This window comes from Tiliqua scincoides, chromosome 7 (genome assembly GCF_035046505.1).
Source record: "Tiliqua scincoides isolate rTilSci1 chromosome 7, rTilSci1.hap2, whole genome shotgun sequence".
Lineage (NCBI taxonomy): Eukaryota > Metazoa > Chordata > Lepidosauria > Squamata > Scincidae > Tiliqua > Tiliqua scincoides.
This window is the reverse complement of record NC_089827.1, coordinates 76,367,229-76,392,705: the sequence shown is the minus strand read 5'-3', so window position 1 is coordinate 76,392,705 and position 25,477 is coordinate 76,367,229. Positions and strand designations below refer to the sequence as shown.

At 45.2% G+C, this 25,477-nt stretch overlaps 1 protein-coding gene across 2 annotated transcripts in view; it reads left to right on the top strand.

Moving 5' to 3' along the window:
* TNPO3 (transportin 3) overlaps positions 1-25,477 on the top strand; it is a 291,077-nt gene that overhangs the window by 166,358 nt on the left and 99,242 nt on the right. For both annotated transcript variants that reach the window (XM_066634005.1, XM_066634006.1), the window contains 3 exons: positions 8,421-8,512; positions 11,692-11,768; positions 19,930-19,990. In XM_066634005.1, coding sequence (XP_066490102.1) covers positions 8,421-8,512; positions 11,692-11,768; positions 19,930-19,990 — 230 coding nt within the window. The remainder of the gene's footprint in view (positions 1-8,420; positions 8,513-11,691; positions 11,769-19,929; positions 19,991-25,477) is intronic.

Below are 25,477 nucleotides of genomic sequence, written 5' to 3'. Positions count from 1 at the left end.
ACTTGTCCAATCCCCTTTTAAAGGCATCCAGGCTAGACGCCATTACCACATCCTGTGGCAAGGAGTTCCACAGACCGACCACACGCTGAGTGGTAAAAAATTCCTACTTTCTCTGGGAAGGAAGGACTGGCATTCCTACTGCTGGGATATACGAGCCAACCAGAAAGGATGGACCAGAGAGGGCTTTGCTCATGGCCTCACCACCTGTTGCAACACCTTATGCCCCATAGCGATGTCCAGTGAAGCAACTACGGTTATCCGGGAATGCTTGACGAAGGTGTGAACCAAAGACCACGTCGCTGCCCTACAGATTTCAAGAAAGGATGCATACCCGTCAAACGCTGCCATAGTGGCAGTGCTCCTGAGGGAGTGGGCTGTGATCCCCTCACAGGGTTCACAAAGGAAATGCCCCATTACATTCCTAAGAGCTATTACTGCTTCTTTGCCATTATCCATTTCATTGACAGGAAAGATGGTGGCATTCCCTGAACATCAGAAGGGCATTTAATTTCTATTTAGATAGAATAATAGAGCTTAGAAAGGTGAAGTGTTTGTGTTTTTTCAGCTGCTAAAGGAAGAAGGTGTCCATAGCCATCCCCTTTTGAGGGGACTTCACAGCATATGCATGTCTGGGCAAGCATCCACTGGCCAGAATCATATCTAACTCCTTGACATCCAAGTGACAACCTCAGCAACCTTTAGAGTGTTGTGGGCTTTTATAGAACTAACACCACTAGGTGTTAGCTTACAGTTTTTCCAAGCACTGTAAGATTGATGTGGTTTCCTCTGCAAATCCTCCTATTTTACAAAATGTTGTCTTCAAATAATAAACTGGTTGCTGTGGATCCAACCTTGGATACTGCTGCTATCCCACTTGGATAGTGCTGCTATATTCTAATAGCTCTGGAATCCTTTGAGAGTCTAGAGAGGATGGAAATTTCCTACTGTACATTTTTGTTCTCTGGGACTCCTAGAGGGTATTTCATTCGCCTCATTGTCAGTTAACCAGCAGGAATCAGGCAGCTATCAATGCTTCTATGTTAATATGGACTGGGCAGGACCTCCAGAGTGAGTTCCTTCTTTTTTCTCTCTCTCTCTCTGTTTTCTTGGTCGTGTGGTAACAGTTATTATCTTCAGCATCTTCTATCACAGTTGAGGTAAGGTGCAGGGTTACTTTAGCTCTCCTAGTCCAGTATCTTATGTTGGATTGAGCCTTGTCCTCACAGAGAAATATGCTAGATTGATTATTTTGGAATGTCATTTGGGAGTTTAGGAAAATAGGAATTCATGGTATGAAATGTCCTTTTTTTCCTCCAGTCAAAAATGCCAACACACTTGAGTGGTTCTTCTGCATTCTCACACTACCAACTTTGATGGCCAAAGCTCCTGTTTACATGAAAGTCTTGTTTGCTCGAAATGGTTGCTTCAAAACAAAGTAGGGATGCTAGAGCATCACACATTTGTAAAGGAAGATATATTTTACAATTGCAGGGTTGTTGTAAAGACGAAAAGCAAGAAGGAACTATGTACACCACCCTGAGCTCCTTGAAGGAAGGATGGGATTTAAAATATTTTGGAAAAAAACTTCTATTGTTGTTTTTAAATGCAGTCTTCTACTCCTTCAAAAAACACCCTACAGAGTTCTTTAGGTTGATAGAATTAGATGATCAATGACCAGTTTATATGACCAGTTTCTCTCTCCCTCCTCCTGGGAATATGTTGTTTTAGGCTGTGTGTAATAAAACTATGGTTTAAGCCAGGGCTGCTCAAACTCCGGCCCCTGGGCCACTTGTGGCCCACAGGGGGCCCCAGTCCGACCCCCCAGGGAGCCCCCCATCTCCAATGGGTGCTTGGCGCAGCTGGAGCCCTCACTGGGCACAGCGACAGCAAGGAAAAGGCAAAGCACTCATAGGAGAGCAAGAACCCTGCCCATCTGCAACCCTCCCATTAGGTTGGGGATGCTATAGCTGAGTCCAGGCGTCGGATGGGGGTGAGAAGTCCTGTTTGCCCTGAAGTTTGCCTAGAAGTCCTGGGTCTGTTTGCCCTGCTGTTTGGGTTGGGAAGGCAGGGGGAGACACTGAGAATGGATGGGAAACTGTGGGTCTATTTGTGCTGCTTGCATGTGCTGGGGGTGGGCGCTGCAAGGGAGAAATTGTGGGATGTTTGAATGCCGCTGGAGAGCATGTCTAATCGGCAGTAAATCCCATCAAACTCAGTGGGGTTTATTCCCAGGAAAGTGTGGATCCAGTTAGGCTGTGAGTATGGGAGGGGCTGGGAGACCAGCTGGAGCCCTCACTGGGCACAGCGACAGCAAGGAAAAGGCTAAGCACTCACAGGAGAGCAAGAACCCTGCCCATCCGCAACCCTCCCATTAGGATGGGGAGGCTACAGCTGAGTCCAGGCGTCGGATGGGGTGAGAAGTCCTGGGTCTGTTTGTCTTGCTTGAGTTTGGCTTTGGGAGTGCAGGCACTGAGGAGGGAGGGGAAACTGAGTCTATTTGCTGCTTGCGTGTGCTGGGGGGTGGGTGCTACAAGGGAGAAATTGTGGGATGTTTGAATGCCACTGGAGAGCATGTCTACTCGGCAGTAAATCCCATCAGACTCCCGTGGGGTTTACTCCCAGGAAAGCGTGGAGAAACAAACTCCTGTCCTGAGGGGGCAGGTGCCCATCAGATTCCTGACTTATTGTGTTCCTTTGCTGCTGCTTGTTGCCAGGATGGGGGGAGGAGAGAGAGTAAAAACATGCTCCTGCATGGGAGCGGAAGGAGCCCATGCTGACTCCTCTTAAGTTTGTTACTTTTCCCTAAGAAGAGGTGTGTTATATGTGTCAGGAATTATTTTAACAACCCCCCTTTTCTGGATCTCATGTGTATTATAAATAAGCTCAGTAAAATTAGTTTACTCATATAAGTTCCATCGCAAATATATTTATTTTTGAAAATTTATTCAAATTTGAAATGTAAATCCCCCCCGGCACCCGACACAGTGTCAGAGAGATGATGTGGCCCTCCTGCCAAAAAGTTTGGACACCCCTAGTTCAAGCTACTGAAGACTTGCCTAGCATGAATCTTGCTATAAATTTACATAAGAACATAAGAACAGCCCCACTGGATCAGGCCATAGGCCCATCTAGTCCACCTTCCTGTATCTCACAGCGGCCCACCAAATGCTGCAGGGAGCACACCAGATAACAAGAGACCTCATCCTGGTGCCCTCCCTTGCATCTGGCATTCTGGCATAGCCCATTTCTAAAATCAGGAGGTTGCACATACACATCATGGCTTATAACCCATAATGATTTTTCCTCCAGAAACATGTCCAATCCCCTTTTAAAGGCACCCAGGCCAGATGCGATCACCACATCCTGCGGCAAGGAGTTCCACAGACCGACCACACGCTGAGTAAAGAAATATTTTCTCTTGTCTGTTCTAACTCTCCCAACACTCAATTTTAGTGGATGTCGCCTGATTCTGGTGTTATGTGAGAGTGTAAAGAGCATCTCTCTGTCCACTCTGTCCATCCCCTGCATAATTTTGTATGTTTCGATCATGTCCCCCCTCAGGCGCCTCTTTTCTAGGCTGAAGAGGCCCAAACGCTGTAGCCTTTCCTCATAAGGAAGGTGCACCAGTCCAGTAATTATTTTAGTTGCTCTCTTTTGCACCTTTTCCATTTCCACTATGTCCTTTTTGAGATGTGGAGACCAGAACTGGACACAATACTCCAGGTGTGGCCTTACCATTGATTTGTACAATGGCATTATAATATTAGCCGTTTTGTTCATAATACCTTTTCTAATGATCCCAAGCATAGAATTGGCCTTCTTCACTGCTGCCGCACATTGAGTCAACACTTTCATCGACCTGTCCACCACCACCCCAAATTTAAAAGATGGCCTTAGGTTAGCACCTCCATCTCAGCTTCAGTTTCCCAGCTAATACATGGGGATAATTATATTTACCTATAGAGTGGTTTCAAGGACAACATCAAGAATAATTCATGTGAAACACTTTGAAAGCTTGAAATTGCTACTGAAATTTTTGCTACTCAAATTCTTTTTTAAGACTTTCCTTCTTACGCAACACTAGAACCATGGGACATCCACTAAAATTGAATGTAGAGAGAGTTAGATCACAGAAAATTCCATCACAGGTTGCAAGCCATAATGGTCATAATGGTTTTGAAAGTAGGCTGTCTCTGAATGCCACATGCAAGAGAGTGACCACAGGATGCACATTCTTTTATACTCCCTGAGCCATCTCCCTGAGGCAGTCCTGTGAGATACAAGAAGCTGGATTGAATGAACCTGATCCAGTGTGGCTCTTGTTTTTTTAGGGAAGTTTTTGCATTTAAGAAAATAAGAGCCCCACTGGATCAGGCCCATCTAGTCCAGCTTTCTGTATCTCACAGGAATGCCTCAGGGAGATGCCTCAAATGCCTCAGGGAGTACACAAGACTGTGCATCCTGTGGTCACTTTCTTGCATGTGACATTCAGAGACAGCCTACTGGGGATCTATAGAAAGTTAGCATGTCAAGACTATTCATTCAGGCTAACTTTGTGTTTAATGTATTTATTTCTAATCAGGTGATGGTATTTTTTGTTTTAGTGGAAACATTCAAGCATGCAACCCCATTCACAGTTTATAGTGCATATTTGAAGACCTTAGAGTAGCTGAACCCGTACTATGTTTGGCAAGGGTGACTCCCTATCTCAGGGGTTGGCAACCTGTGGCTCTAGAGCCGCATGTGGCTCTTTCAGCTGTCTGCTGCGGCTCCTCCCGGTGAGAGTGGCAAAGGAGTTAACAGGAGGCACCTGTGTTGGGAGGGCAGGCTGCTTCCCTCTGCCCCCTGAGCTCACTGCCCTCCTCTCCCTTCACCCCCACCTGCCCCGCATTGGTTTCCCTTCTCAATTTTGCCCGCTCTGCAGGCTTCAGCTCCCTGTTTTTCCCTTCCCCAACTCTCCAGCAGGCTCAGCCAATCAGCATCCAGCAGGCTCCTGGCTTTTTCTGTTGGAATGGCTCAGGGCCCTTCACTGGCTGACCACCAGCCAATCCTGAACCTCCCTCCTCCTCAGCCATTGCCAGCCCTTGCAGCCCACCTTTCCCTGAGCAGGTCCCCACTCAGTGCAAGGAGAGGCTTTTCCTCCACAGCAGAGGAGACATCCTGTGTGTCTACTCAGTTGTAAGCCCCATTACAGTGGATGAAGCTTACTCCCAGGAAAGGGTGCCTGGGATGGCAGCCTTGAAGCCTACTCAAGGACGGGTGAGTGGGAGCCTGCGCAGGTCTGTTCCAGAGTAAGCCCCGATGTAGTCCCTGGGCTACTCCCAGGAAGGTGTGGAGGACTGTAGTCTCAGCCCCCTCCTGTGCAGGTCTACTCACAAGTAAGCCCTGCTGTAGTCAGTGGGGCTTCCTCCCAGGAAGATGTGGAGGGCTGCAACCTCAGCCCCCTCCTATGCAGGTCTACTCACAAGTAGTCAGTGAGGCTTCCTTCCAGGAAAGTGTGGAGAGGACTGCAGCCTGAGAGCTCCAACCAACTTGTCTGCTCAGAAGTCCCATTGTAGTCAATGGGGCATACTCCCTGGATAGTGTGGAGAGGGTTGCAGCCTGAGTGAGGGCGGGCGGGCGGGCAGGCAGGCAGGCAGGGCAGAAGCTGGCCTGTGGTTCCCCCCCAGCTCTGGCTTCTTCTCTTCCCCACCTCTGGAGTCTGTGTCCTTTTTTCCTTCCAGCAGGGTGCCTCTGGAAGGTGGGGGGAGTTCTTTAGTATCCATGTAAAATAAGCAGATGTCATAACCGCCATATGTATTGGAATCCTCGAAGATTTGGTGAGGAGGGAGATGTGGTGTCAGCAGTGGCCCCTTTAAGGGTAAGGCCTGGGCATCCAGCAGAGTGTGCTGCACAGCTGCAGCCACTTTGAAGGCAATAGGGCCCTCAGGGATATAAGGAGCACCTGAGGAAGGGGGTGTGGGTTGTAGAAGGAGTGCAGGTTGGAGGTAGGAGAGGAGACTGACTGGCTTGGCTTATTGACTTTGACTTGGATACTCTGACTGATTTGACTGACTTACTTTAGAATCTGATCTTGGACTGTGACTTAGCTTGTTGACTTTGGACTCTGCCCTGGATACTCTGACTGACTTTGTGACTAATGGACTGCTGTAGACACTGGAGTTTGGTGTGTGGCTGCTGTGCCCAAGATCTGCTGAGGACCCAGGGTCTGCTGTAGTGGTGGGAGGCTGCTGGCAGGAGAGAGGACCTCTGCAGGTTGAACAGGCGAGCTACCCTGGAGGTGGGGTCCAGCAGGACTGCAGGACAGAACCAGGGTCATTTGTTGGGGGAAAGAAGGGGAGCTAATTTGCTTAAAGTGGGCCTAATTCTCCAGGCAGAGAATGGCCTTGGAATCAGGCAAAACACCATAGAGGACCAGGTGTCTGAAAACACAGGACAAGAATGTATGACAAAACTAACTAAAAGTTACAAGAGGGGGCTACATTATAAAAATGGGACCTATAAGAGCATAAAGGTAAAAAAAAAACTATATATGCAGTACTATCTTCATTTTAGATGTCAAAAGGGTTTTGTGGCTCCTGAGGTTTTTTCCTCTGGAAAATGGGTTCAAATGGCTCTTTGAGTGTTTAAGGTTGCCGACCCCTGCCCTATCTTCTTCAGGTGAAAAGTTACAGAAAGCATCTGCCTTCAGGTTCAGAGAGCTACAGCTATTAGCCTGATGATATAAGGCAGTGAAAGAGCACATACCTGACATGTCTAAGGTTACTAAGTTCATTCCTTAGATCTTGGACATTTAGATTGAAAAAGACCTATTTTCCAGATCACAGAGTGACTACTGCAATAGAGCAGCTGGCTCTGGTGGAAGTAGACCATTGGTCTGCTTCTCTGTCTAATTTTTATCCTGCCTTCTTCCAAAGAGCTTGATTCATGGTTCTTGTCATTTTATGCAGTGGCGTCACTAGGGTTCACGTCACCTGGTGCAGAAGGCCAGTGTATCATCCCCTGCGGTGGGCAGGGCAATACTCCATGTGGTGGCCATTGTGATCTACCATTGCTCCGTCCCCACTGGTTTTTTGGCTGTACCTTTTGATAGAATACAGATATTTCAATGCAGTTTTTTCATTGCATTCTGCATGAAATTACACATTGATTGATATATAACATTATGGTATTATTTTTACAAACTGTGATTTTGTAATCACTAATGATGTCACCTCTCCCCAGTGTGTCAGCTTACTTACTGGAGCAGTTCTTAAACTTTTAGCACTGGGACCCACTTTTTAGAATGACAATCTATTCAGGACCCATCATAAAGCAAATTAAAATAAAAAATTATAAATAATTAAAGTAAAACAAATAATTAAATAAGGGGAAGCCAGCCCTGTTCCACCAAGTGAATTTTCTCTGTAGCCTGCCTGCAATAACACCCCTCCCCCAAAAAGAATCAGTAAGATTTTCACCCCTACCCAGTAGCCAGTTCAATTTAAGTTCTTATATTTCAAGCATATCACTATCAGAACTCACCTGTCTTTACAAGTCTGAGAGCCCAATCCTGTGCCTATCTACTCAGAAGTAAGTCCCGTTATCATCAGTGGGGCTTACTCCCAGAAAAGTGTAGATAGGATTGCAGCTTAAATCAGAAAGAAATTCACCTTACCCTGTCAAGCCTTTGCTTCATTCTTTTTATGCTGCCTTCTGGAGCATTTGCTGAGCTCCAGTTACACCAAATCAGGACCATTCTGGTGGCCTCACATTTCCCTTTGCCTGACCTACCCAGGAGCCAAGGCATGTTTGCTTACTCATGAGTAAATGTGACCATGTGACTTAGTTTTGCTTTCCATAGGGTTCAATACATTTGCAAGCTTGGAGGGAGGGACCTCCTTCTTGGGTGTTTTTGGGGGCTACCTTCATTGAATCAGGACCATTCTGGTGTTGTTGGATTTCTCTCAACCTGCCCTTTCTGATTAAGGCACGTTCACCTACTTGCGAGTAAACACACAATTGAACTCGGTTTCACTTTGCATTGGGCTCCATGCATTTTTTGTTTTCTGGGTTTTGGCCAATAACTTTTGATAGAAAGGAGATATTTCACTCCAGTTTTTTCATTGCATTCTACTGGAAATTCCACATCCAATGGTGTATATTACACGATGGGGTTATTGTTAACCACCATGATTTTAGCGCGACACGCCCCCCCAGTGCGCATTACCCCTGCTTGCACATCACCTGGTGTGGTCCGCACCTCCTGCAGCCCCCTAGCAATGCCACTGCTTTATGTTCTGCAACAATCCTATAAAGTAGTTAGAAACAGTGAGTGACAGAGTCCCAGGTCTTCCCAGCCTAAATCCAACAATTAAACTATTGCTATAATAATTAATACTATTAATTCAACTGAGATCCTCCTTCCAATTGTTCTGCAGGGACTGCACTGGTGCTGGCTAGGCTTCCTCTGGAGAAGATATCAACATGTCTCAGTGAACTCTGTGCTGTTCAGGTGATGGCTCTAAAAAAGGTACATGGTCTGCAGTAATGCTCTTTGCAGTCATGCTATTTTGCTGTGCTGTGCTTGACTTGGGTGAAGGAAGTAGATTTGTTGTTACCTTGGGGGTGTGAGAGAGTTTACTGGGGAAAATGAAGTTTAGAATAGTGACTGCCACCTAAGGTAGAAGACAAGTCCCAGTATTTAGAAGATAAACCAGCACTTCCAAATGCTCTTTGCTTATTTCGCTCAAAATACAGGCTATGAAGAAAAGTGACCTGCTACCTAAATGGCATTCTTACCTGGAATGAGTTCTCTCTCTCTCTCTCTCTCTCTCTCTCACACACACACACACACGCACGCACACACACACACACACACACACACACACACACACACACACACACACACACACACACACACAGAGGGATTTCCCCTCTGGCAGAACATCTAGCTCTCCCCATATCTTGTCATTCTTTACTTGCTTCCCTACATCACTGGTTGTCATTAGTGAGAGTGGAGCATACAAATGTGTATCATAATGATATCTGAACATGTTGAGCAAGAAGTTAGTGAGCTCAAAGGAGATTTGAATCTGGGCTGTTTGTTTTCAGTAAAGTATGGAATCTTTATTGGCATTTAAAATAGCATCAGCATCCCAAGCAAAAATATATACATGGTTAAGACAAATCCATGCTTTAGCAATTGTCCAGTAATAAGTAATTAGATCATACATATAAACAATCCCAGACTATTTAACCACAATGCAATCAACATGGTTATATTTGAAACCTCTGGAGCTCAGAACAGCGAGGACAAAAGAGGCTACATTTTCAAATTTCTCCCTCTCCTCTAGTGATAAAAAGGCATGGAGAACACCCATGTTAGCCCATCCGCTGAACATAACAAGTGTAGAAGCAAGAAACTTCCAGCATGGGACTTTGTAAAGGGCAGGAAAGAACCATGTGTTTGAGCGTTTCCATATGCTTCATTTCACAGGGACAATCTTCAAGTTTAGATATAACATTAAACCTACCTGTCAGCAGGGCTGAAAGGATGCAATTGCATCTTTCCAGCATAAAGGCCCTCCTTGCCTGTAGTTTATATAGGTGGTATAAATAGATGCTGTTGCTGGAAAGCTGATAGACAAATGAAAGAACAGTAGGGAGCATGTGGTATTTGCTCTGCTAAACTATTCCTGGTGTTTGATATCTAAAGATCTTTTTCTCCATATCTAAAGAAAATATTTCTTTACTCAGTGTGTAGTTGGTCTGTGGAACTCCTTGCCACAGAATGTAGTGATGATATCTGGCCTGGATGCCTTTAAAAGGGGATTGGACAAGTTTCTGGGGGAAAAATCCATCATGGGTTACAGCCATGATGTTCAACCTCCTGATTTTAGAAATGGGCTATGTCAGAAGGCCAGATGCAAGGGAGGGCACCAGAATGAGGTCTCTTGTTATCTGGTGTGCTCGCTGGGGCATTTGGTGGGCCGCTGTGAGATACAGGAAGCTGGACTAGATGGGCCTGTGGCCTGATCCAGTGGGGCTGTTCTTATGTTCTAATAACTAAGTGCCGCAGCATACCCTAGCATGCCTAGCCCCACAATATCTAAACCCAGTGCTTTTTTGTTTTAAAAAAAAAAAAAGGTGCAAGAACTCACAACTTGTTAATCTTTTATTTATTTATCCCATGCATGTATACTCAGAAGTAAGTCCCATTATAGCCAATGGGGCTTACTCGCAGGAAAGTGTGGATAGGATTGTAGCCTGAGAGCCCAAGCCTATGCATGCCTACTCAGAAGGAAGTCCCATTATATTAAATGGAGCTTACTCTCAGGGAAGTGTGGACAGGATTGTAGCCTGAGTTCCCTTGGGATTAGACTGCCAACTTTTTCCACCAGCTCTTACTCCAGTGGTGTTTATCAGCAGGGTAAGCTTCAGTAGCTGGATTTCTGCATATCAACCTGCTGCTAAAGCTTTGCACACTAGCAGCAGGTTGGTTTTGCTGGCTAGTTCACGGTGGTAGCTGGTTGACCAGTAAGTGTGGGGCACTGGGGCTTCAGGCTGTGATCCTAGCCACACTTTCCTGGGAGTAAGCCCCATTGACTATAATAGGCCTTACTTCTGAGTAGACATGCATAGGGTTGGGCTCTGAGGCTGCAATCCTACCCACACTTTCCTGGGAGAAAGCCCCATTGACTAAAATGGGCCTTACTTCTGAGTAGACATGCATAGAGTTGGGCTCTGAGGCTGTAATCCTACCCACACTTTCCTGGGAGTAAGCTCCATTGACTAATGGGACTTACTTCTGAGTAGACATGCCTAGGACTTGGCTGGCAACTGATGCAGGAGGCAGAGACACTGAGCTGGCAGGATGAGTCCCTCTGAAGCCTGCCCTCTCCACCCTCCTCTCACCTGCTCGCTGCTCATGGCTGCGCAGCGGCTGCTGGTCCCTACGCTGAGTATAATGGAAAGGGGGGTGAAAGTGGCATGGGGTGGGTGAGCAAGATCTACAACGTCCCACTGGCCCACTGCGGGACTGTCCCAGGAGCAGCTGTGTTGAGGGTAGTCCTGTTGCTCCGCAACCGTTTCTGACTCATAAAGCGCCGTGATTGGCTCACCCCGCCCTGCCTCCCTCAACCCAGAGCCGAATCTCAACCACCCAGCTGCCCGAAAACCCCAGGGCTCTGATTGGCTGAGAGAGGAAATGGGTGTGCCCATGAAAAGCACTGCCCTCCATGGAATTGTGAGTACCTCAATTATGTGGGGAGAGCATTGCAGGGCTCTCATCACGCGCTTCTTCTCTCTCCTTGTAGTCCTGCTTGGTCTTGATTGCTGCAGGCAGTAGATTGTAGTCCTATCTAAAAGGTGCCAGAACGCCGTTCCGGTGCGTTCTATTAGAAAAAAAGCCTGGTCTAAACCTAACTATTTTATCTTGGCATAGAATTCAACAACCTCACAGGGTAGAACCCGTCTGATAGAAATTGAATTAGAAGGCCATCCTTCTCTGCACTAAAGAAGATGCCCATCCAAAATCTGGCAGGTCTTAACCAAGCCTACATATTTAGTCATACAAGACCAGTTTCCATTCTAGAATTCAGATAATGGATAGCATTTTGCTCTGCTGTACTAAGCAGCTTCAATAAGGAAAAGACACTCTCATTGAATTTTCCCTTCCAGATATTTATGTGTGTTGTTTCTGTCTTTCAGCTGCTGTCTCAGGAGACAAGCAACGGCCTCTCCTCAGACCCCACTCTGCCCTTAGATCGCCTTGCTGTTATATTTAGGTATGTAGTGCTGACATTGGAACATCTGGAGAAAGTTGTAGGATTCTTCTTTTGTGCCTCTAATAACTGGAAAAAAAACTTATAAGTAGTATCCCCCATGTTTTTAATATTTACATGAAATCACTGGGGGAGATGGGGGGTTGGAGTAGGGTGTCACCAATATACTGATGACACCCTACTCTCCTTGCCATCTCACCCTTAGAAAGCCTCCTGGTCAGGAAATCCTTGATACAGGTATTGAGTTCTCTACCAGTCTGAATAGTGCTGCACTCCCCTTGCAAAAACAGATGTGCAGTCTGGGAATGCTCCTGGACTCACAGCTCTCTTTGGAGAACCAGATGGCAGCAGTAACTAGGAGTCTGTTTTCCCAGCTTTGGCTAGTGTGCCAGTTATGATCAGAACTGGTCATGGTGATCCATGCCTTAGTGACCAAGACTGAACTACTGTAATGCATTGTACATGGTGCTAACCTTGACAACAGAAGTTGCAATTAGTGCAGAATGCAGTCACCCAGGCACCTAAGGGATGGTGGTCTGACTCTATTATTTCAGCAACTACATTCATTTCCAGTCCCAAATCAAGATGCTGATATTGACCTTTAAGACCCTTCACAATTTTGGTCCAGGTTATCTGAGAAACCATCTTCTCCCATACATTCCAGCCTGCCCTCTTCGATCATTTGAAGGGGATTTCCATTGTGCCACCTCTATCCCAAGTAAGAGGGCTGGCTGTCATAAGAACATAAGAACAGCCCCACTGGATCAGGCCATAGGCCCATCTAGTCCAGCTTCCTGTATCTCACAGCGGCCCACCAAATGCCCCAGGGAGCACACCAGATAACAAGAGACCTCATCCTGGTGCTCTCCCCTACATCTGGCATTCTGACTTAACCCATTCCTAAAATCAGGAGGTTGCGCATACACATCATGGCTTGTACCCCATAATGGATTGTTCCTCCAGAAACTCGTCCAATCCCCTTTTAAAGGCGTCTAGGCTAGACGCCAGCACCACATCCTGTGGCAAGGAGTTCCACAGACCGACCACGCGCTGAGTAAAGAAATATTTTCTTTTGTCTGTCCTAACCCGCCCAACACTCAATTTTAGTGGATGTCCCCTGGTTCTGGTATTATGTGAGAGTGTAAAGAGCATCTCCCTATCCACTCTGTCCATCCCCTGCATAATTTTGTATGTCTCAATCATGTCCCCCCTCAAGCGTCTCTTTTCTAGGCTGAAGAGGCCCAAACGCCGTAGCCTTTCCTCATAAGGAAGGTGCCCCAGCCCCGTAATCATCTTAGTTGCTCTCTTTTGCACCTTTTCCATTTCCACTATGTCTTTTTTGAGATGCGGCGACCAGAACTGGACACAATACTCCAGGTGTGGCCTTACCATAGATTTGTACAACGGCATTATAATACTAACCGTTTTGTTCTCAATACCCTTCCTAATGATCCCAAGCATAGAATTGGCCTTCTTCACTGCCGCCGCACATTGGGTCGACACTTTCATCGACCTGTCCACCACCACCCCAAGATCTCTCTCCTGATCTGTCACAGACAGCTCAGAACCCATCAGCCTATATCTAAAGTTTTGATTTTTTGCCCCAATGTGCATGACTTTACACTTACTGACATTGAAGCGCATCTGCCATTTTGCTGCCCATTCTGCCAGTCTGGAGAGATCCTTCTGGAGTTCCTCACAATCACTTCTGGTCTTTACCACTCGGAAAAGTTTGGTGTCGTCTGCAAACTTAGCCACTTCACTGCTCAACCCTGTCTCCAGGTCATTTATGAAGAGGTTGAAAAGCACCGGTCCCAGGACAGATCCTTGGGGCACACCGCTTTTCACCTCTCTCCATTGTGAAAATTGCCCATTGACACCCACTCTCTGCTTCCTGGCCTCCAACCAGTTCTCAATCCACGAGAGGACCTGTCCTCTAATTCCCTGACTGGAGTTTTTTCAGTAGCCTTTGGTGAGGGACCGTGTCAAACGCCTTCTGAAAGTCCAGATATATAATGTCCACGGGTTCTCCCGCATCCACATGCCTGTTGACCTTTTCAAAGAATTCTATAAGGTTTGTGAGGCAAGACTTACCCTTACAGAAGCCATGCTGACTCTCCCTCAGCAAGGCCTGTTCGTCTATGTGTTTTGAGATCCTATCTTTGATGAGGCATTCCACCATCTTACCCGGTATGGATGTTAGGCTGACCGGCCTATAGTTTCCCGGGTCCCCCCTCTTTCCCTTTTTAAAAATAGGCGTGACATTTGCTATCCTCCAATCTTCTGGCACTGTGGCCGTTTTGAGGGACAAATTGCATACCTTAGTCAAGAGATCTGCAACTTCATTCTTCAATTCCTTAATAACCCTTGGGTGTATGCCATCAGGGCCCGGTGACTTATTGATCTTTAATTTATCAATGAGGTCTGAAACATCTTCTCTTTTAATCTCTATCTGACTTAACTCCTCGGTTAGGAGGGGCCGTTCGGGTAGCGGTATCTGCCCGAGGTCTTCTGCCGTGAAGACAGATGCAAAGAACTCATTTAATTTCTCTGCCATCTCTAAGTCTCCTTTTATCTCCCCTTTCCCTCCCTCACCATCCAGAGGGCCAACCGCTTCTCTGGCGGGTTTCCTGCTTCTAACATATTTGAAGAAGCTTTTATTATTCCCCTTAATGTTGCTGGCCATGCGTTCCTCATAGTCTCGCTTGGCCTCCCCTATCACCTTCTTACATTTCTTTTGCCACAGTTTATGTTCCTTTTTATTCTCTTCATTAGGGCAAGACTTCCATTTACGGAAGGAAGCTTCCTTGCCCTTCACAGCCTCTCTAACTTGGCTGGTTAGCCATGCGGGCACTCTCCTGGATTTAGTGGAACCCTTCTTTCTTTGCGGTATACACCTCCGCTGGGCCTCTATTACTGTTGTTTTAAGCAGCCTCCATGCACTCTGGAGAGACTGGACTCTTTTTACCCTCCCTTTCAACCTCCTTCTAACCAGCCTCCTCATTTGAGGGAAGTCCGCCCGTCGGAAGTCAAGGGTTTTTGTGAGAGATTTGCCTGGTATTCTTCCCCCAACATGCACGTCAAAACGGATCGCAGCATGATCACTGTTCCCCAATGGCTCAGTAACGTTTACATCTCTAACCAGGTCCTGCGTACCGCACAAAATTAAATCCAGAGTCACCTGTCCTCTGGTGGGCTCCGTGACTAGCTGATCTAAGCCACAGTCATTTAGCACGTCAAGAAATCCGGTTTCCTTATCGTGACCAGAACACAAATTGACCCAGTCAATATGAGGATAATTGAAGTCCCCCATGATTACAACCCTGTCCCTCCTTGTCACCTCCCTGATCTGTTTCCTCATTTCAAGGTCCCCATCAGATTTCTGGTCTGGAGGATGATAGCACGCCCCCAGTATTACATCGCTGCACAAGCCTGGTAATTTAACCCACAGAGATTCTACGGTGGAGTCGGACCCACCTTCAATCTCTACTTTGCTGGATTCTATCCCTTCCTTAACATAAAGGGCCACCCCACCTCCAACACGCCCCTGCCTGTCCCTCCTGTAGAGTTTATAGCCCGGGATTGCGGTATCCCACTGATTCTCCGCATTCCACCAGGTTTCCGTTATGCCCACTATGTCAATATTTTCCCTTGTCACCAGACATTCCAGTTCTCCCACCTTTGCTCGTAGACTTCGGGCATTCGCATAAAAGCATTTATACACGGAATGCCCCAGGATGGGCTGCTTATTCGCTCCTTTGACCCCGCATCCTCTCATTGTGCCAAACCGTCTATCACATCCCATCACCCTACCTTTCCCAATTTCTTCTCCTACCCTGCCTTTGTCTTGTTGTTCTCTAACCTCCCCATCCTCATCCCATAGGGATGAGGAGTCCCGAACCGGATGCCCCTCGGCTCCTGTCGGCCTTCCTCCAGGGATCAGTTTAAAAGCTGCTCTGCCACCTTTTTAATGTTATGCGCCAGCAGTCTGGTTCCATTCTGGTTCAAATGGAGCCCGTCCCTCTTGTACAGGCCCCGCTTGTCCCAAAACGTTCCCCAGTGCCTAACGAATCTAAACCCCTCCTCCCTACACCACCGTCTCATCCACGCATTGAGACCCCTGATCTCCGCCTGCCTAGCTGGCCCTGCGCGTGGAACTGGTAGCACTTCAGAGAACGCTACCTTTGAGGTCCTGGCTTTCAGCTTCCTGCCTAAAAGCCTAAATTTGGCCTCCAGGACCTCCCAGCTACACTTGCCCACATCGTTGGTGCCAACATGCACCACAGCCGCTACCTCTCCCCCAGCACTGTCTACCAGCCTGTCTAGACGAGAAGTGATGTCCGCAACCTTCGCACCAGGCAGGCAAGTCACCATGCGGTCCTCACATCCGTCGCAAACCCCCCTCTCTATGTTTCTAATAATCGAATCCCCCACTACAAGAAGCCCCCGACCCCCCTCCCGCCGAGGAGTATCCCGTCCAGATACTTCCAGAGGAAGACAGGCTTCCTCTGTGGAGGCACCACAACTATGGAATTCCTTTCCAGGGAAGTTTTGGCAGGGAATCCTTTCCAGGGAACTGGCTTTTTGGCAAGGACTCAAAACATGACTGTTTTGGCATTTGGTTGATGGATAGATGTTTGCTCTTTGTGCCTCCGCAATAGTCCTGTGACTTGACTGCTTCCCTGAATTAATTTATTTTACCCCAATGACTTGACAATGTTTGTTGGACTTTACTTTGTTTTGCTTTCTTTTTTATTTATGTTTTAGTGTTTAATGTTAAAATTAATGTTTTAATGCTTTGTTTTGATTTTTTTTTACTTATTGTTGTGATACATTGTACATTTATTATGAAGCTTTTGTTTCTGCATGGGAAAGGGAGGATATAATTTTTCAAACAAAATAAATAAATTATCTGGAAACTCCATCTCTGGGCCCAAGAAGGAGAATTTTGCAGTCTAGATTGTGCAGTAGGAAGAAAACCAAGAATAAGCTACTACTTTTCCTTTACCAACATTCTGTTCCGACTTTCCTGCATTTCTGTGACTCCCTTTTTAAGAAGCTGCCATCAAATATCACTATGATGGGCTATTTTGCCTCCCAGCAAGTGAGATAGCTCTGTCTAGGTGTTCATTACTTTATTTGTCCAACAGACTGTGCTATTTATGGGTTCCATGCAACACATTCCATTTCAGAAAACTTTTGCAGCCTCTGACAAAGAGGAGAAAAGAGATTTCACATCTGAGTGTGCCCCCTTTAGATGTGCATCTGGTGGCCTTACTAGCAGAGGCTGTCATTCCCATTAGTTATGACTCAGATGTTCCATAACCAACTTGAGAACACATATGTAGAACTTATTTGCTGTTTCCAACCTGGCCTCCAGTAATGCCCAAAGAAGTTAAGAAGTTAATACTCTAATACTGTTAGAACAGGTTAGAAGGTTATCAACAAACTGAATTCTACCCAGGTTGCTTGCAAACCAAGGCACAAAAGAAACTTAGGCCAAAGATTCAAGTTGAAAGGAAATTTACTTATAATCTGATGTAACCTCTAACAGACACTTAGTCACTTCAAGGTTCTCTACTCTGAAAGACCAGGAGCTCTAAGTAGCTGCCCCTGGATGCATGCAGGTATAATATAACAGTGACTAAAAACAGACTAGGAAACACACAACTGTAGTACAACAAAGGTCAGCAAGAAGGAAGCTACACACACACACACAAAGAGGAAATAAGCACATACCCTTTACAATGATCATTAAAGGGACCAGATACAATATTACTTCAAAAGAACTAGATGCTCCATCTACTGATGGACACTACTCAGTGTTGCTGTTCTCCAACAGGATGTAATGCCATCTGAAGTTCTAAAAATTGAATGGTGCTCTCCCAACTGGTGCTCTCTTTTGGATGGTAGACTGGCCTGATACTAGAGGCATTGAAAAATGCAGTGGTGGTGCCTTTTTATAAAAAGGGAATAGATCAGCTTGTCTCAATCAGTGGTACTGGTACCACTAGTGGCATCTTGAGGTGGTGTCTGGTACTCATGGGTCTCAGACACCCAGCAGCAAGACTAGTGATGCAACATAACAAACAGCAGTAGGAGGCTTGGCTTGGTGGACAAAGCTCCAAAGCATGCTTTTCGCATGCTTGAAAAAGCTCTCCCATCCACCCTGAGCCTATAGTAAGTGTTTGTCATGTCATATCTGTTCTCCCAACTAAAGTAACTGGTGATGATGTCATCGTCAGTTACTTCTGGTGGTAGTTCAAATAGATGAACCATGCAAAATGGTATAGCAGAGGACAAATGTTGAGGAACTTTGGAATAGATGTTTTGAATTTCTAGATAATAGACTTGAATTATTGAAAATCAAAAATTATTGTATTCTCTAGAACATGGAAACCCTATATCAGGAAGGAAATAGATATTATTGGTCTATCCTTGGACTATTTAAGCAGGCATTCTCAATTGGATGCTTACTAGAAGATACAGGTTTTTTGATATAGAACTGCAGAAAGCTAACCAGGAATGGGCAGCTCAACTTGGAAGACTTGAGTAGCCAAACACTTTTTTGGTGGCTCCTGTGAACTTGAGTCACATATGTTTTGAAATCAGAAGTGACTTGGGAGTTTTTCTTGGGAATAAGTGGAGATACCAGTCCGCTTGCTTACTTTTTTCCCCCCACTTTCACAGCCCCTAAAAGACCTTGTGGGCAACACAAAAGACAATTTAAGCAGCCGAAGTTTACTTTGCATTTCGTTATGTTCCCTGCCATCCCTACCAAGGGATGCAATTCCCCTTCTTTGATTTAGATATTTTATTTTATTTATTAACACCACTGGAGATTAGAATCTTTGGCCCCATCACTTACCTAGAGGAGTTACTGACTGCTTTAAACCACTGGGCTATTTAAGGCCCTAGTGTCTAAGCAGAGAGAGGATATAGCTACCAAAAGGCAGGTACAGGTTGAGTCTTGTTACTCACAAGGATTCTGTTCCCAGAACTTGTGGATGGCATAAATCACATTAAAGCAAATCCATTGAAAAAATAATGTCCTTTTGCTAGGCACTTTGTAAACATCCTTTCTAACCTTTGTGATGTAAGACACAGTCATTAGGCAGACAATCCATCAATCAGTCTCTCTCTATGCACTTAGAAAGACCACTCTGAGCCAGCCACCCCTCCCTTCACCAATGCAAAGTGATTATCTTTCTTTCATGTGCTCAGGGGAAGGAAGGGGCCACTTACTTGGAGTGAAGCCATTCTAAGTGCCTGGAGAGAAAATGATTGATGGATTATTAGTTTGCTGCCCTCTGTCGAAATGAAACTATTGTTAAAAGACTTTTTCCTTTAATTTAAAGGGCTCCTCTCATTGCCTTGAGATAAAACCTCAGGTGAAAAGTCAATGGGTAATTAGGTTATACTTGTATTTCAACAGAAGCTATTTATAGAGAGGCAGGAAGTTCAGCTACAGTTAAACACACACACACACACACACACACACACACACAGACTTTATGTAACCACATAATGGATTGTTTTTCCTATTTAGCAAAGCAAACGTCTTACTTTTGAATTGATTTCCTGCTCTATGAATTCGTTTCTCAGGAATTGGAAAGCCAGTGATCTTGTCTGATCTTGGAAGCTAAGCAGGGTCAGGCCTGGTTAGTACTTGGATGGGAGACCGCCTGGGAATACCGGGTGCTGTAGGCATATACCATAGTCCTTCGAGACTGAAGGTTGCCAACCATGATGTAGTGGTTAGAATGTTGTACTTGAATAATGATTAAAGTTGAAGCTTCCCAGGTTCAAATTCTTCCCTCAGTGAATTGGCCAGTAATTTACTCCTACTAGTGAAATTGATTCCCTGGTTTGGAGAATGACTTTCATGAAGTCACATTCAAAACAGTTCAGCAGGCCACACTTGACTCATTTATTTAAAAAACTCAAACTCTTGTCAACCTAACCCTTTAAAACTACACCTAACCCTTTAAAACTACATACAATTTAAATCAAAAATCCACTCATCCACTTAGTGACATATTATAAATCCTTAGTGAATAAGTGAATTTTTCAATCTCAATAAGATGCCCACAACTCTGTTCTTTCTATTCCCCAGGTTAACCTGGTTATGAACTAGCTTCACCCTTCTTATTTCTTTCTATAGGCATACAAATCCAACTGTAGAAAATGGACAAAACCATCCATGTCAAAAAGTTATTAAAGAGGTAAGTGAGAATCTAACTTATCCATATTCACATCTGAATTTCTGAGAAGCAGTGAAATACCTCGGTATTCTCAGATCACCTGGAATTTCTTGCTCTTTTTCTATAGGTCTGTTTTTTTCTGCCAATGGCACAGTGAGACCCAGATTGCATCAGGGAAGCTTAGGGCTTGTGTATAGCAAATACAAATTTTGATCAAAATGAGTGAAGCTGAGGTTCCTCTCTACTAATCTGGCCCAAAAACCTCAAGCGAATTCCAGGCCAGATAGCAGGCTAAAATGCAAATCATAATTAATTTAATTCAATCAGTTAATTTCAATTGTTTATAAAAATTATCAAACTATACATTTCTGTCTATTTCTGTACCTTATGATCTTGTCTAAGCTATACAAACTGCTTAGCTATTCTAATTGGGTCTGTAAAGTATTGAAATATCAAAAAGTGTTTAGCATAAGATGAACTTTAAGGTGTTTTCAGTTTTCACTCATTTTACAGAGAAAATAAAAGTTGGAAATCAAGATGATGTCAATATTTACACTATGTAAACTGTAAACACTTTGTGCAATCTCATATATTATCCTAGCTTTACCCATTGACCCTTCCATTCACACTTTTCCTCATCTTTCAACCTGATATTGGGCTGGGAAGGGATTCATCTAGGCAGAAATTTAGTTGGCAAAGCTTCCACAATCACTTGCTAGGTAGGAACCTGATTATTACTATCTGCCAGGGCATTCCCACAAGACGCAGTGGAGCCTACTATAGTTAACCTGGCATTTTCTACTAATCTTAGCTTGGATACTGTTGCCATTATGGTTGAATATGTATGCACATATGTGTGTGTAAAACCACTCAGACCAAACAGATACCATGCACTACAGCTTCATAGTCTTGTCATCAAGGAATTGTGTGTTGCTCCCTCCAGGCATATGCTTAAACACTTCTCATGATTTTTTCAAAGCATTCAGTCACAGCATCTTTTGACATGGAATTTAACACTGCTCTTTCCAATCAGTAGTAAACTGTGTAAAGATATTCTCCAGAAGGAGGAAGGGAGGCATTTGACTTATGGGATGCACTTCCTATATCAAGAAGCACGATTGGTTGAAGCTGGAAGCCTCATCCCTCATTGGAGGGCATTCTACCCCCCTGTTTGGGGCATCTCTGCCTCTTTCAGATAAATGTCAGGTGTTTTATGAGCTCCAAAGCGCTCAGTATTCTTTTGTCTGTGAAGCTGTCTGAGAACAGCTTTTGTCCTACCTGTTCTTCCTTTGTTTTTCTTCTTCTTTCCCCATTTCCCCCTTTCTTGCCTCATTTTCCTCCCCACCTCTTTCCTTAGGGCCTGAGCCTTTGTCAGAGGGAGGAAGCACTTGGCTGCTTCATCAGTGCAGTGCAGTTGCAACCTGGAAGCCTGACCTATTGCACTAGAATGTGGGAGAGGCCTGAGGCCTCAAGCCAATAAAAGGAAGGGCTGGAGATTGCATAGGAAAAGGAAAAGAAGACATTCTGCTACCAAGGATTTCCCTAGGGAGGGGTCAGCTGTGCAGGGCACCAGACCCAGACCCAGACACACAGGCTAGAATGCTAGTATGAATGAATGAATGAATGATTTTACTGACTGACTGATTTACTTGCCTACTGTATTTCTATTCTTTCTCCCTAAAGGGACCCAAGGTGATGTACAACAACTGGAAATATAAAAATATAGAAAGTAAAATATAAAAATATAAAAAATATAGCCACCTTGGGTCCCTTCACGAGAAGGGCAGGGTATAAATAAAGTAAAAATAAAAACATAAAAACACAATTAAAAGCACAAATTAAAACATTAAAGCCCTTCACAATAAGTAGAACCTTAAAAACGTGATCAGAGGTTAATATAAGAAAAAAGCAACAGTGGTAATTTTGTTAAAGCCCCAAGCCTGTAAGAACCAGATGTTAAAAATATGTTTTTAAAAAGATATTTAAAAGGCCGAGAACTCAGAAGGCTTGTCTAAAAAGAAATGTCTTCAGGCCTCACTAGAAAGTTTCCAGGGAGGGAGCAGTTCGTAAATCAAGAGGGAGGGAATCCTATAATGCTGAGAAGACCCTATTTCTTGCTATCTCCACATGCACCTCTTTGTGCGGGTGCATTTCCCGCACAAAGTTCAAAAGAGAGCCTTCTCCAATGACCTAAGGCAGTGTTTCTCGAAACAGTGGGTTGGGATCCACTAGTTGGATCACGAGCCAATTTCAGGTGGGTCCCCATTCATTTCAATATTTTATATTTAATATATTAGATGCTACCATTTTATGTGACTGCATTTGGGGAAATTTTATGTATGTATGTATGTATGTATGTATGTATGTATGTATGTATGTATGTATGTATGTATGTATGTATGTACTGCCTTTCTTTTGTCGTCGGATTTCTGCTCAGACTTTAATCCAAGGCGGTTTACGTAGGCAGGCTGTTCTAAACCCCTGTAGGGATTTTTACAGTTGACTAGTTCTAGTCTTTCATAGAACTCCTCCTTCCAGCTAGATTCCTTCCCGGCCTGGCCTCTCTCTAGCCCTTCGCCTCCCATGCTCCATTTGACAGCAACTCCTCTCTGCCACTGAGGGACAGCTCATCAGTATATCAGCATGTCCTCAGTTCTCGGGTACTTCCGGTTGTTTTGAACTGGCAGCCTTAGATCTTCAAGCATACAAGGTGGCAGCTCTACCAACTGAGCCAGACCTTCTGTTACAGATCTGTACTTTTAGCAGGCTACTATGCATATGCTTTTAACAATGATAGTAAATGGGACTTACTCCTGGATAAGTGTGGGTTGGATTGCAGCCTAGGATTGTTAAAAAATTTTCCTGCTTGATGATGTCACTTCCAGTCATGACATCACTTCCAGAGGGTGCTGACAGATTCTCATTATAAAAAGTGGACCCAATACTAAAAGTTTGAGAACTACTGACCTAAAGGAACAAACCGTATTAAATGGAAGTAAACAGTTTCTCAGATACCTTGGACCCAAGCTGCATGGAGCTTTAAAGTTCAAAACCAGCACCTTGAATTGGACCCTGAAATGAATGGGCAGCCAGTGAGCCACTGGAGAAGCAGCCTGACAAACTACCTACCTCCAGTGACTACACAGGCCACCTCATTTTGCACTAATTGCAGCATCCAAACTGTCTTCAAGGGCAGTCTCATATAGAGTGAATTACAATAATCTAACCTTGCTATCATTGTGGCATGGATCACCATGGCCAGGTCTACACAATCCACATACAGCTGCAGCTGGTACACCATTAAGTACCTTTAAGCTGGTACAACATCCTACACCATGGAAGTGCAACCCTATTCAGTGTAGGACAATACTCCAGTTACCTACATCAAGGATTTCCAAACAAGAAGAACCTTGGTCTTGTTTGGATTTAATTTCAGCTTGTTAACCTTCATCCATACCCCCACCTCCAGACAATGCTCCAGGACCTCAACCATCATCCTGGAATCTGGAGGAAAGGAAAGATAGATCTGGATGCTATCAGCATATTGATGGCGTCCCCCTCCAAATCCCTGGATGACCTCTCCCAGTTGTTTCATGTAGATGTTAAATAGCATGGGGGTCAAAATTGAAAACTGTGGTACCCCTCAACTTGTCTGTCTGTTGGCAACCTTCAGTCTCGAAAACTCTGGTATCACGCTCTGAATGGTGGTTCTAGAACAGCGTCCAGTGTGGCTGAAAAGGCTGATTCGGGAGTGACAATCCCTTCCACACTGGGAGCAAGTGCAGTCTGTCCCTGGTCTGTCTCCCTGGCTATGGGCCTTCCTTCTTTGCCTCTATGCCTCAGACTGTTGGCCAAGTGTCTCTTCAAACTGGGAAAGGCCATGCTGCACAGCCTGCCTCCAAGCAGGCCGCTTGATATCACAGGCATCCACCAGCACCACCATCTGGGACCAATCCTCCAAGTAGGAGCAGAACCATTGCAAAACAGCACTTCCAATTCCCAGCTTGGCCAATCGGCCCAGAAGGACACCATGGTCGATACTATCAAAAGCTGCTGAGAAGGTCAGTAGAACTAACAGGAACACACTCCCACTGTTCCAGTCTCTGGTATAGGTCATCCACCAAGGCAACCAAGTTCCTTCCCAAAGCCCAGCCTGAAACCAGATTGAAAAGAATCCAGATAATCTGCTTCATCCAAGACCCTCTGGAGTTGAGATGCCACCTCCCACTTGCCCAGAAACAGAAGGTTAGAGACTGGCTGGTAATTGTCTGGTGCAGTGGAGTTCAGGAAGGGCTTTTTCAGGAGGGCCCAAACCACCACCCACTTCAAAGCAAGTAGCAGTATGACTTGGATGATGAATGTAAACGATTGTATCTGCAAAGTGCTTTGCAAACATATCACAGTGCACAACTGTGTGTTCTTCCTTCAGAGCAAGCTGATGGAGGAGGCCATACAGAACATGGAACAATTCCACTGGATGGCTTTGTGCAATTGAAGTGGTAGCAGAGAAGAGAGATCTCCTTGCTGCTACTACCACCATGGAATAGATTGTATAGTGAGATCTATTTATGCAATCAGTCTTAGCATGAGTTTTCTGCCACCATATCTTCCCTGGCCAGTCGCTCTCTTGATAATGTTACCCCATCCCTCCCCTGAGTTCTCTCCTGGTAAAAACACATACTCTCATGGCAAGGCCCACTCTCTGAAACTAGCCTGCACAGTCAAATCATCCAGCTGGGCTGCTTATAAAGCAGACAAAAACAAGCTAACTCTATGCTGAATGCATAGTAGATTCAGGCATGGAAACACTCTTGCCACCCCTCCAACCATCAAAGCTGTTAACAAACTGTATTGCTGTAAGGTGTTTGTTTGCTCTTCTCTCCCCTGAAACAGAAGGGAAGGATCATCCAAGTGCTGTATCAGCAATTCTGGGTAGGAATGGATGTTCAGTCTCCTGGGCACAATCCCTGGGCTAAGAGCCATGGGCAAAGAGCCTTTAGGCTCTTGCCCTTTGGCTTGCACGAAAGGTTCATGCCTCTAGCAAGCCAGAGGCTTTAGCAGTGTACCTACAAGAAAAGGGGGCCAGTCAACCTCAGAAATCCAAGACACAGGTATTAATTATCAGATCCTTTCTCTCCACCCTCCTGACAGGCTGGCCCCTTGCTGACTCAGCCCCAGCCAGGGAAATAAAGCTTTAGTAGTGTACCTGCTAAATGGGGGCCAATCACCCTCAGAAGTCCAAGACACAGATGTAAATTATTAGCTCCTTTCCACCCTCCTGGCAGAATTCAGAATGGGTTAATGCTGCTGTTGAGGAGTAAGTTAACCCACTCCAGCACCCAGGTCTAAACACAAGTTCTTTTTCTGCAACAGCAGATGTCGCCAGTCACTCAGCCTCATTTTCCTCTCATCAATTCAGTTCAACAACTTGTCTGAATGCCTCATGGCCCTCACACACAAGAAGCATGAAAAAGCTAGGACCAAACCCCTTAGGTCCATCCCAGGAAG